The sequence below is a fragment of the Pinus tabuliformis genome, chromosome 2_1, assembly GCF_031772625.1.
Source record: "Pinus tabuliformis cultivar Carrire ecotype Pingquan chromosome 2_1, CPIR1, whole genome shotgun sequence".
NCBI lineage: Eukaryota > Viridiplantae > Streptophyta > Pinopsida > Pinales > Pinaceae > Pinus > Pinus tabuliformis.
In genome coordinates this window covers 161,591,747-161,604,792 of record NC_142299.1, presented here as the reverse complement: position 1 = coordinate 161,604,792, position 13,046 = coordinate 161,591,747, and the positions used below count along the sequence as shown (strand labels likewise).

At 38.8% G+C, this 13,046-nt stretch overlaps 1 protein-coding gene across 1 annotated transcript in view; it reads left to right on the top strand.

The window, feature by feature from the left end:
- Window positions 1-1,836: 1,836 nt before the first annotated feature.
- LOC149199225 (uncharacterized protein At4g15970-like) overlaps window positions 1,837-13,046 on the top strand; it is a 67,613-nt gene continuing 56,403 nt past the window's right edge. Inside the window, exons 1-2 of the mRNA XM_089400495.1 lie at window positions 1,837-1,978; window positions 2,178-2,297. Coding sequence (XP_089256621.1) covers window positions 1,837-1,978; window positions 2,178-2,297 — 262 coding nt within the window. The remainder of the gene's footprint in view (window positions 1,979-2,177; window positions 2,298-13,046) is intronic.

Here is a 13,046-nt window from a genome sequence, read left to right as displayed (position 1 = left end):
TAGATCGGAAGCTGCATGAGTTTGCAGCCCAAGAAAACAGGAATTCACGTCTATCGAGAGAAGAGTGGTTGAATAGATACCTGTATACAGAAGAACACAAAATTTTCTTCTGTTGTTTTCCATGCGAGTTATATGAAACGTTAGCTAAATTGGTGGATGGTCAAGGTACTTGCAAATTAGATAACCTTATTGTGTGGACTCTAGAGTTAGTAAGGCATCTGTAAGGATCAAAAAACAAGATCGTGAAGTTTGTTGATTATTGGATCGATAGTATTTTGGGTGGATTTACTATTGAGTTCGTGATTGACATGTCTGTCAATTATAGCGAAGTTGAACGCCGATTTTTCAAAGGACCAAGAGGTAAGTATCTAAAGTCTTTGAAAACTTGGATTAAGATGCTATTGTGTGAGAAATGAGTTATGCCATTAAATTGATGTTTAGACGAGACTTGACGAGAGCTACACGAAGTGGGAAACCATTCAGAATAGATCTAGATTTAAGTGCAGAGTACAGTGCTTTGTTGGGAGCATCTGATAGTGATGAGAAAGTAATAATCTACAGACACCTCAAGGTGCGCCACAAATGGTAAATCAGGGTATTGCAGGATTACCACATCCATCCACTCCACCTCCACCACCACCTCCACCTCACACACCTACACCTCCACCTCCGCTATTCAGCATGGCAGACACTATGAATATGCCTATATTCAAGGGTCTCGGGACTGAAGGTCCTGAACAATTCTATTTTGTAGGAGATGTTGTGTGGAAGTCACAACAGATAACAGATGATGATCTGAAGAAAGCACAGTTGGTCACAACATTGCATGATAGGGTGCTGAGCTGGTATATTAAGTACAGTACGACTCACCCAGCTGTGATGTTGAAAGATACGAAAGATGCGTTGAATAATGAATTTAACAAGCCTAAGTCACAATCCCGGTCTGTCACTGAGGTCAAAGAAATCAAGAAAAGGGTAAATGAATTTGCATGGGGTTTTGATCAAAGGTTAAAATGTCGGCCACAACAGACTAATCTGCATATCTCAGATGAGCAGCATAAGGATTGGTATATTGCTTCAATTTTACCTCACTTGAGATTTCCATTGTCACAACAGAAGTTTGGAATGCAGGTGGAAGCACTGGAAATTTCTATGAAGTTGGAGACTTTGCCTATTTAGGATACGAATCTGGGAGTGCATCAGATTCAAACGCAATTTCCTAGCTTGTATATGGAGTTGCAAGATCTCAAAAAGGGAAAAGATGTCCAAAGTGAGACTCGCACAGAAGTATGGTGCTTAAAGTGCAAAGGCCATGGTTATGAAAAGGATCATTTCCTGGTGTATCAGAACTATCTAATTGGGGGAAGTCTTGTCCCCCTTAAGCCAGAAAATACCATTGGGGCGATCATCGGTGTAGTGCCATGGTACGCTATCTACCAGATCACAAGAAAACACACGACAGACAATTGCCACTTCTTACAGAATTTTGTGCAGACTCCCCAACAACTATTTTGAAATTTTTGTAAGTATGTAGGCCATGATGAGTGCAATTGCCGAAGCTATGAGTTAATGATGGAAAAAACTCTGACATATAGAGTATAGGCTGAGACATGTCCTCAGCTGGATCAAGGTGCACCTGCAACACACGGAGGATTCCAAGGATGAGGAAGAGGATGAGGGGTAGGAACTAGAAGAAGTCGCGGATAGATCATTTGTTACAATTGTGGGGAACTAGACCAATTTGCGTGGGATTGTCAGAACCTGACACACTCATCTTGTCAATATTGCCGAGAGTTTGACCACGTCATAGAGGATTGTCCTGTACTCATCGCAAATATGCAAGAGAAGAAGAATCAGCATCCCACCCAGAATATCCAGATGATGATATTCGAACCGCGCGAAGATGGGCCCAATGTTAATATCGTCATGCAAAGCGGTATAACTATTGGGGAGGATAAAGGGAAACAACCAGGAGAAAGTATATGGGTGTGCAAAGCTGCTCACAAAGATGCTGAATTTATTTAAATAATGAAAAGGAAACTTTTATGGAGGCAAAGAAGAGCTTTGCGGATTCAGGTGCTTCCACATCAAAGACTCAGGGTACACATACGGAGAAGCCTAAAGAAGTCATTTCTACACAGGAAACGAATCCTTCATTGTTAACATCTTTCTTACAGACCTGCATGAAGCTCTTAAGGGACCAAAAATCAGTAGAGGACTGCAAGAATTGACAGACAACTATGCTGGCAAGGGTAAGCCACTACCTAAACAGCGGGCAGTGCACAAAGTGGACAAGGGTAAGAAAAGGATTGGTCGAGAGATGAGATTGACCACACAGATTGGAGAATTTGAAATGGACTAGGTGATCCTAGATTTGGAATCTGATGTGAATGTCTTGCCTAAACAAACTTGGGAAAAAATGGGAAAGCCAATGCTACAAGGGTCCCCAATTCAGTTGCGAATGGTGAACCAACATAAGATTATTCCAATGCAGCGCTTACATGGAATAACTCTATATATTGAAGGGGCACGCGCTATAGCTGATTTTGAAGTAATTGAAATAGTGGATGACAACAATCCCTACCCAGCGCTGCTTGGAATTGAAAGGGAATTTGATATGAATGCAGTCATCAACCTAAAAAAGCGCAACATGACATATGAGAAGAAGGAATTGAGAGTTATTGTTCCATTGGATCAATCTGAGGGTGTGCAGTATACTGAACCAGTCTGAGATTACTATGAGGAAAATGATATTGAATAGATATATAATCTTACTACGCGGGATGAGGATTGGATCAACCCTATGGCAAATGGGTGAATTACTTGGGAAAAGGACAACTCCTGCAACTCAGATTTAGATGAGGAGCTCAAGAATTGGAAAAATAGACTACATGAAGTATCGACGTTGCGATGCAACAGGCTTACTAAGTCACTCTGATGTATATCTACTAAGGTTTACCGTATTATGATGGCTTAGATGATGTAAATTTATTTTAGGATAAATGTGAAAGGGATGTACCGAAGGAACATCGGTTTCGGGCACTAGACATCATGCTGAGATCTATGCTTGCTAGATGCTGGGGTACACATAAGAACAACTTTGCAGACTGGAGGAATACCATAGGATGATGAAGCTATGGTTTGGATATGCCAATACCTGCATGACTGAAAAATATACAGGGAAGGATGATCTGCGATAGCATCTGGCTCATTAGATGAAAGCATGGGTAGACGAACCACAACCTAAATGGGTACACATATTCTACCACACTTTGGATACTATTCCAATGAAATGGTATCTAGAAACAGAGCTGTGACATGGACCGTAGAGTGGGATGTTCTGAAAGAAATCTTTCCTGTTAACTTTCAGTTTTGAGGATGGATTCCATTGTAGTGATGAAGCATTATAGGAAATCAAGGCTGCAATATTCAGGATGTCGAAAGAAACTGTCACATGGGTACAACCAGACTGGAGTACGCACTTGCGCCATGCTCTAGAATGCTATAATGTAACCATAGAAGAAGGTGAGGATGATCCCAGAAATATCAGTATCCCTAAGTTAGAGGGACAACGCGAGGTCATGAGGCCTAAGGAAGAAGTTCCTGACATCTCAAAACCATTGAAAACCAAGCAAGTGAACATTGGGTCAGATGCACAACCAAAGTTCACAAATATAGGTGATTACTGGGATGAGGACACAGTTGAAAAAGTCGCAGATTTATTACAAGAATATCAGGACTTGTTTCCAACAAAGTTTTCTGATTTGAAGGGGATCTGGTGTTAGATGCGAAGTTGGTAAAGCAGTGCCCATACCAGTTGAATCATAAGTACAAAGAAAAAGTGTGCAAAGAATTGGATAAGATGCTTGGAGCAAGAATTATTGAGCCTGTAGAAGAATCGGACTGGGCTAGTCCAATGGTAGTTCAAGAGAAGGAGACAAAGGGTGAAATATGAACTTGAACGATGCTTATGTACATGATCCATTCCCTACGACGTTCACAGATGAAGTATTGGATAACGTTGGTGGTCAAGAAGCCTACTCATTTACAGATGGGTTCTCAGGGTATCACGAGATCAAGATTGCGCCAGAAGATCGAAGTAAGACTACCTTCACCACAAAATGGGGCTATTTTTAGTATACATTTATGCCCTTTGGTCTTAAGAATACCCCTGTGATCTTTTCTAGGGTGGTAGTCACAACCTTCAAAGAATTTATTCATAAGTTTTTGGATGTTTTGATTCAAATGATTCTAATATAAACAATGCACCAATCAAAGAAACACAAACTCAAATCCAAAAGAAATTAAATGAAATTTCATTCACTTTTCTCTTTTGAATGAATAAATAATGCACCCTTTTCAGCTTGTAAATCAAACAATGTAATCTATGTTCAACCAATGACAAAGATGATTTTTCAAGTGCAAGATGACCTAATCCAATCGAAAAAGAAACTTTGCAAAAGACAACCCAAAACTATTGCAAATTGACGTTTTGAATGATTTTAACAAATAACTAGATCTAATCAATCAACAAACTACAAACCCAGTGATAGCTACAAGCGGAAACTGAATATCAAATGACCTGAAAACCCTAGAATCAATCAAATTTCACTCCAAACGCTTGAAAGCTCGAAAGATAAGAATTTTCTAATCAAATAAGATAATCAAACAAAACGTTAATAAATCCAATCACAATGGACAAGAAAATTGACCTTAGGGGCTAAGACACACTGGATTTTGACATAGAAACCCTAATTTTCACCTATCTCTGAGATCAACGTAGCCATAATGGCCAAAATCGTTCTAAACAGGGGTTCAACATGACTATTTTAAAGGAAAACACATTGGCAGCATGACTATGCAAGTCAAAAATGCGTTGGCCATGGAATAAGGAAAAAAACAAAAAAAAATCAACAAACACTCCAGACTCAGCACTCTAAGGTAGTAATTAATAACTATGCATACCTATACAGGCTCAAACTAACTGAGAACTCAATGGTCGGTCAAACTGATCAAGAGATAATATCGAAAAAGAGATTGAACAGGCTATAGCTTCCCCAACAGAGTCGCCATTTTGTTGTGAATGAAAATCCCCTCTATGGATAGAGGCGATCTCTCTAGCCCAATGATTAGGTCTAGAAACAAACTAAACAAACTAACATACAATTTTCTAGCTTATGTTTGATAAATTCAGAGAGAAATTGACCTACCTAGCTTTGATGTTAATCGCTCAATCCTTTCGAGATGACTTTGATTCCTTCGCTTCCAGGCTCTCCCCTTACCTTTTTTTCACGTCTAAGTACCTACAAGAAAGATCAAAGAGAAATACAAGGTACAAGAGCATATATGGAATACATCAAACATAAACTACTTAATAGATCAAGGAGTATTAAGCTAAAATCATAAACATTTACACAATTATGGAAAGTGAACATTAGATGTATATATTAATAAGCTAAAAAGGGAAGCATACAACTTATGCCTTGATGTTGGAGACCTCCTTTTGGTGGATGTCCAAGTCCAAGAAAAGACTCTTCAAACACTCCTTCTCCAAGTTATAATGGGTAACATTTGGGCATAATCTCAGTATAGGAATGCAGGCAATCAATGACCAACCATTTAGGGATGGAAGGGAGTTGATTTATATGAAGGGAGAGGGAGTTAGGGATCCACAAAAGAGGGAGGAAGGTCCACATCTCAAGGGGAAATCCCATAATGATAAGATCAAGAGCTCCAAATGGGAGAGCTTGACCATATCTACAACAACCAATATCCAACTCGTTTTTCTCGAAGTTTCTAGCATACGAAGCTTCTCCCCCATTTTGGGAAAACCTACCAGAAGAGGTTCAATGCGGGTTTTCATATCAAAACCTGTGCTGGTGGTGCTAGGATAATGTAGTGAAGCCTGCCATCAGCATGGGCAGGCAGTGGAGCAAAGAGTGATGTCCCTAAAAATTAGGGTTTTAGCTAACCTTCTTCAAAATTGACTCAGGGCAGTTTTCCTTTGGTTTTTCAGGGATGTTTTTTTTTGTGTATCATGATGGATATACTTCACAATTGTCAACATTTTGGCACTTCGAGATATGGAACAAGAAGTGAATAGGAGGTGTGACAAAATAATGTGTAACAATTTCCTAGAGGAAAGATGATTTCATGCTCACTCAAAAATAATTGCAATTCCCCTTCTTGTCAGACTCAATTGAAAGGAAGAGTCCATATTTCATTTTTTGTTTGTAACTTTTATTAAAAGTTTCCCATAGGTTGTACTGCTAATAAAAAATAAATAAATAAATAAATTGCAGTCTTCTTGTTCACATATGGTAAGGAGAAATATGTATTTACCCTTGCTTTGGGTGTTTTCCTTTGAATCCTAGGGTTTGGGAGTGAAATTAATGCAAATCGAGGTCTTTTGTAACAACTTTTTACTTCCTGTAGCATTTTTGTTTTTCCTCTAGCGACTCTATTTTCTCCTTTAGCAGTGCAGTATCCTCTTGCAACTAGTCAGTGTTGGGTTCCCATGTGTCTAGCTTTCTCTATGAGGCTTTGGTTGCTTCCCCTTAGCTTGGAGGGAGGTTATTCCTTCAGTCTGCTCCTTATTTCCTTCTAATTCTTCCTTTTACTGATAGGTCGATTTCTTAGTTGTGATTATGGTTGTTGAGGCAGGTTGAGGCTTTTGACCCATCCTTAGCTTATAAAACCTCATCTCTCATGCATTGACAACAAATTTCTAGCTATAATATGCTCAAGAGAAGAGGTGAAGAATATTGCATGCCTGTACCTACCTGATGGTTGTTGGAGAGGCATGAATACTACTGTTAAGTTGCTAATAGATCCATGCTTCTCTGGAGGTGAAAATTTCCTTTGTTTTCTTCTGCATATTTCTTCATACCTTGATGATTCTTTCATGAAAAGGTTGTTCTGTGCAAGTTTCTTTCCAATACCCAATCTGTTGTGGGTGAGCGGATGAGTGATGAAAGTGGTGTTGGGGAACCTCTCTCAACCTTCCCTAAAGAATACATGGATTTTTTACCCCTTTCTCCAATTGGATTTCCTCTTGTAGCTTCTTCCTGACCATCCTGTAGTGCTACAAGATCTTCCTGTAGTGTTAAATGATCTTCTTGTAGCAATTACAGTCTTCCTGTAGCAACCTTGTTTTATGCATATCTCTCAAACGATAGAATGGGTTGAGCTAAAAAAATTTAACCATGTTGACATCATCCTTATGCACTTCCCCATAAAAATCTTGGCCAATGGATGCACAAATATCAAGAAAAATTAAAAATAGATGTAGGTGATGGAGGTTGACTTCTCGAAACGTGTGCACTGGAATTTTCTGAAATTGCTTGAGCATGTTACCATCATCCATATGCATATCCCCCTGAAACAACTCAGTAAATGGATGCATGGTTTTCAAGATATGACAAAAATAACTTTATCCTTTGTGTATTTTGGCTTCCTGTAGCATTTTAGGAAAACAAGGAAAATGAGTGGGAAAAGCTTGGGATTGTGGGTGGATGGTGGAAATAGATGAGGGTGATGGATTTGCATGGCCTTGGTCCTTTTGGAGCATCTGAACAAAGGAGGAGAAAGTCCAAGTTTGACTTTCTTTGACTAGGCTTGTGATCAACTTTTTTTGTGGTAGCTAGCATGTTTTTGTTTCTTGTAGAGGTTTAAGAGCACCTGTATTCATGAGAGAGAGACACATGGAGAAAATCTGTTTTTCTCCTTTTTTTATTCTAGACCTACTAGCTATCTCAATGAGGTTTTCAACTAGTAGGTCTGCCTATGTGCCTCAAAGAAGGCTTTCACCTAGGATCTTTTATTTTTTCTCCTTTTTCCATTTTTCTAACCCATTGACCACCTCATGGAGGTTTTCAATCAATGATCCAATCTCAGGCACCTTAAAGGAGGTTCTCACCTGAGATTTTTTATTTTTTCTCTTATTTTTCATTTTTATTTCTTTTCTTATCCTACTCTACTTGAAAAAACAAAATCATTTTCAAGTGTAGGAATACTTCCAATGAATCCAAGTGCACATCAAGATGACAAATAAACTGATGTGTAAGCTTGAAATATATTCTTTGACATGTACTTGAATTTCAGAGACCAAATACTTTGATTGAGATGAGATCGAGAATTGTTGAAGAAGAGTGTGTGGTTGCAAATTACTGATTTCCTGGAACCATATTTCAATATAGTTTTGATGCCATTGGTCCACTTGTTGATTTGGATCATCTTGGATGTCTTCTTCTTCCATGAAATTCATATCTTCTTCTTTTTGCTGATTATTCTCTTGAACACATAGAGGATCTAATGGTGAACATGAGGGAACTTTCTCAATCCCTGATTTTGATGTCTTCTCTTCATCAAGTGCAGTCCATGATTCTTTGGTCTTCTCATTTGAATCATATTTTTTGCATGTTGTCCTTCAATGGCATCGAGAGAACCTCATTTTTGCAATACCCTTCCTGAGCTAAGATGAACAACATTGAGATCAAGAGGGGATGCTAGGAAGTGTTCTACCTCAACATTGTAAGTGGGCTCAGCTACTTCCTTGTGTGGGTTTGGAAATGGTGGTATAGGTAGTTGAGTGGGAGTGGATCTATGAGATGAATGTGGTTGGGGTTGAAAGGTTGTGGTGGAGGTGAATGGTAGGGATAGAATGGATTTGGGTATGGAGGATATTGTGGATTTCTCACATAAGATCCTTGCCAACCTTGTTCCCAATATTGGTTTTGGGGTTGAGATGGCCAAATTTGCCAAGGAAAGGGTGTGTTCCAATCACTTTGAGATGGATGTGCATAACCTTGAAATTCTGAATTAGGTTCTTGCATCATACTAGGTTGACTAGGTTGTCATGGTCCTCTTGGAGATACATAACATAGTTGCTTTGGTGATTGACTTGCTCCATTGTCCTCTTAGTAAACTTCCTTCAACCTTCGTAATGATGAGCGATATTTAATAGCATGTTATTCTACATGGACAACACAAATATCAACATCTTCTTTTTCCTCATCTTGCATTCTTAACATTTCTACTTGTTCACTTATATTACTAAGAATTTATGTTTTAAATTTATTGAAAAAAATTCCTAGTTTAATTTGACTTACCGATCTTGATGTCGATTTACTTACTCTTGCCCTTCCTCTTGATATGTGTTTGCATGTTACACAAATTTCTTCAAATGATAATTGGTATACATCACCACTACTCATGAGATCAAGGAGATCAATCCAATCATCCCTATTAGTGTGTCAGATCCTAAATGATGTAATTTTTCCCTCTTAACATTATACATGAACCTCTCTATTAGATCCTCAAGGCTCTCATCTTCTTTTTTATTCATTCTAAAGATTTCTTATTTAAGATCACGATCTTTGTATTTTTCTAGAAATATATTTTGCATATCATTCTATGATCTTATCGAATTAGTCTTGAATCATTTAAGAACTCTATCCTTCAATGTTTCCGGAAGAGTATATACACGCTGGAAGAGTGCTACAGGAAGTTACAGACTACTACATGAAGTTACAAATTTGATACAGGAAGATATAATTCACCGAATGACAAAGTAAATCAAATCCGAATTGGATGAGACAAATTTTGTTATTTAATATGATGTCTTAGGTCTCCATTCCAAATGGAATCACTCAAAAATACCTTCGTTAACACATGCTAAAAACTAGTAGAAAAATACTACTCTAAATCTAGAAATTCGAGAACTAGTGAGCGAGTTAATCTATCAAATGCCTAACCTAATCAAGTTAAAATGAAATGGGGTAAATTTTTTCATTAACCTAAATTTTTTTATGATCTAATGCAAGTGGAATCAGCTCAATTGAAGCTCATTAGAATATTCTAAAAAATAGCAGAAAATTACTATTATTCGCCACAAGGGACTTCCAGAGATTTAGATTTGGGAATAAGCAAACTAATCCAAGTAGTTCAATGATTACTGTGACTTTCCAAAGTTATTCCAATGATGAAATCATGCTTAGGATCCTGCAAAAGAACTTACTTCAACCATTTAACCCAATCCTAGAACAAGAAATCATCAATACTAAATGCAGAAATAGAAAAAAAAAAAAACAAGAACAAGAGATGCATGTGAATAAGAAGCAAAACAAAGAAAAATAAATTATACAAAAAGGCTCTGAGGCTTTTTGGATGGCCAAACCCAAGGAAACTCAGAGTCCTATGAAGGAGATCAAGATTTAGAAGGTGAAAATGGTACCAATCTTCCTTATTTCCATCAATACAATTACATCCCTGTAAGAAATTAAAGTAAAGCTGCAAAAAATACAAGTGTTCTCCACAAGAAGAGTAAGAAAAACCAACCCCTAGAGGAAAATTTGACCTGGTACTTATAAAAAATGATTAGGAAGCATTCTCCATGAAAGGAGGAAGTTTTCCCTCCAAAATCCTTCAAATAATGGATCTAGTTCCCAACACTAGGAATCTGCATTAAATGACAAGGAACACATTCCTATATTTTTCAATCATTGGAGCTATTTGTGTATGATTTCATGATATCTTGTTAATTTATTATTCAATATTGATTCTCCTGTAGTAGGGAGCAAGTCCCTAAATTATCTCCTCCAAATCTTCATAATTTGTCCAATATTATCACAATATTCCACAAAAATAAATAATATTAGGCACAAATATGCAATACATTATCTAATGCAAAAAGAGAGGTTTAATGTGCTGAAGGATGGTCAGGTGAGCCTTAATTTATGTCTAATTTGGAAGCCCATCAGGCACTACGAAAATATTTCATAGTGCGACGTTGTAAAATATTTTCATAACACTAGTTGTAGGCGCTACGCAAATATTTCATAGTGCCACCTATCTGCATTCGATAGGCTTTGATCGCTGCAAAACTTTAGGGAAAATTTAGGTATAACTCAAAGAAACCTTTTTGAAGTGTTTCTAATTTTATTTCACCCTTCCACATTTGTTTTCCACATAGACTGATACATAACCTTTCACTGTTTCTAAATGAAGTTATAAACTGATCATCAAGACTTTTGGACCTTTTGGAAAGGTATGAACCTAGTGCTAACATCGCCCAACAATCTTTTGCAGACTCTCACCTCCCCAGTTCCCCACAAAAATACAACTCTTCTCCTGTTCGAACCTCCAATAACTTCCAGAGAACTGGGAATAATGCACTCGACATCGAGTTGTCTCCCCTTCTCTGTGTTGCAAACACAAAATCACCATAATGAAACCCATACGGCACCTTATGAAGCACCTAAGCCACTTGCAAGTGTGTAAATGCCATCCTCTACCGGTGGTTGCCTTCACATGAACACCCTTTCGTATAAGGGCTACGATAATGCGTGATAGATCTTCGGTCTTCTGCGTCTTTAGATCTTCGGATCCTTGGTCTTCTGCGGCGGGGTCTAAAGTATTTCGGTCTTCAGATCTTCAGTCTTCCTGCGGTCTTCAACGCCGATCTCTGTAACCACAGAAACCTTGGAATGCAATATCTCTGCGGAATTTGAGAAATCCAGCTTCTTAAGAACTCTAAGAAGTTTACATTTCTAAATAATCCGGCTTCGGTATTTTGCATCTTCAGATCTTCGGATCTTCGGTCTTCTGTGGCAGGGTCTAAACCTGTGGTCTTCAACGCCGATCTCCATAACCACAGAAACCCTGGAATGCAATATCTCTGCGGCGTTTGAGAAATCTCTTCAGATCTTCAGATCTTCAGTCTTCTGCGTCTTCAAATCTTCGGATCTTCGGTCTTCAGATCTTCGGTCTTCCTGCGGTCTTCAGATCTTCAGATTCGTGGGAACAAATGACACATAAACAAGAAGTAAACCGGATTCCAAACCGTAGTGACCCTCCAAGATCCTTTCTGTATTGTATTATACTGCATGCTTATACACCTCTGATCTTCGGATCATCTTCTACGCTCTTCGGAGGGCCGCTGTGCAGGAGGGCATTGATCCAACGCTGATCTCCGTAACCACAGAAACCCTGTTCTCCATATCGAAGTTATCTATAATCAGGAGAAATCTCTTATGATCTTCTGCGGTCTTCAGATCATCTCCCGTAGTCTTCGGATCTTCGGATATTCTACAGTATTTGAGAAATCTCTTTGGATCTTCTGTGGCTAGGTATCTTCTGTGGCGGGGTTTAATCTCTTGTGGCTAGGTATCTTCTGCTCTAGATGGCTCCCAGCTTCGCGAAAATAGTTGTTGGCTCAGTTCCATCCGCCTCTGGGGGCAAGCTCCTGCGCATATCTTCAGTGAAGCCCCAGCTCCCATTATCCAGGTGGTCCAGGCTTCACTCGATGAGGCTCTAAAGTTTTCTGAAAGTGCCCTAATCTGGCGGTTCAATGGTTTTTGGCCGCGGCTGACAACTCTCCGTAGTTGGGTCTCGGAGGTATGGAAGCCTGTCATTTCTGATGCAATTAATATTTACCCCTGTGTTAGGGGTTTCTTTATAGTAGATTTTGAAAACCCTGAAAGCAAACAATGCATTCTAGATTCTGGCCCTTGGTTTTGGGAAAACTCAGGCCTATTCATGAAGCCATGAAACCCATCATTCGATCCCTCAACAACAATCATAACCTTAGCACCAGTTTGGGTGAGATTGCCAAAACTACCCTTGCATCTCTAGAATTTCTCCTCGCTAAAAGCCATTGGAAATGCAATTGGGAAATTTTACTGCAGGTGCCCAGAAACAGAGGAATATGCTAGAACCACCTATTCACGCATCTGTGTGGAAATGGACTTCAGCACCAGATTCCCAGCGGAAATAAACCTAACAAGTAAAGACTATGTGTGGAACCAGAAACTCGATTATGAAAGTGTCCTCTTTAGATGTCGATCCTGCTTTGAGATAGGTCATCTAGCCAAAAATTGCCCAAAAGCCTCTCAGAAAAATGCTAGAAAAAATCACCATAGATCTACATGGTGGGAAGGAGCACAAAAAGAACACTACACTGTCATCAAAGAAGAATACTCTCGAGAAAACTATGAATCACAAGAAATCAGGCAAGAAAGAAACAACTCTCAAAACAAGCAGGGGGA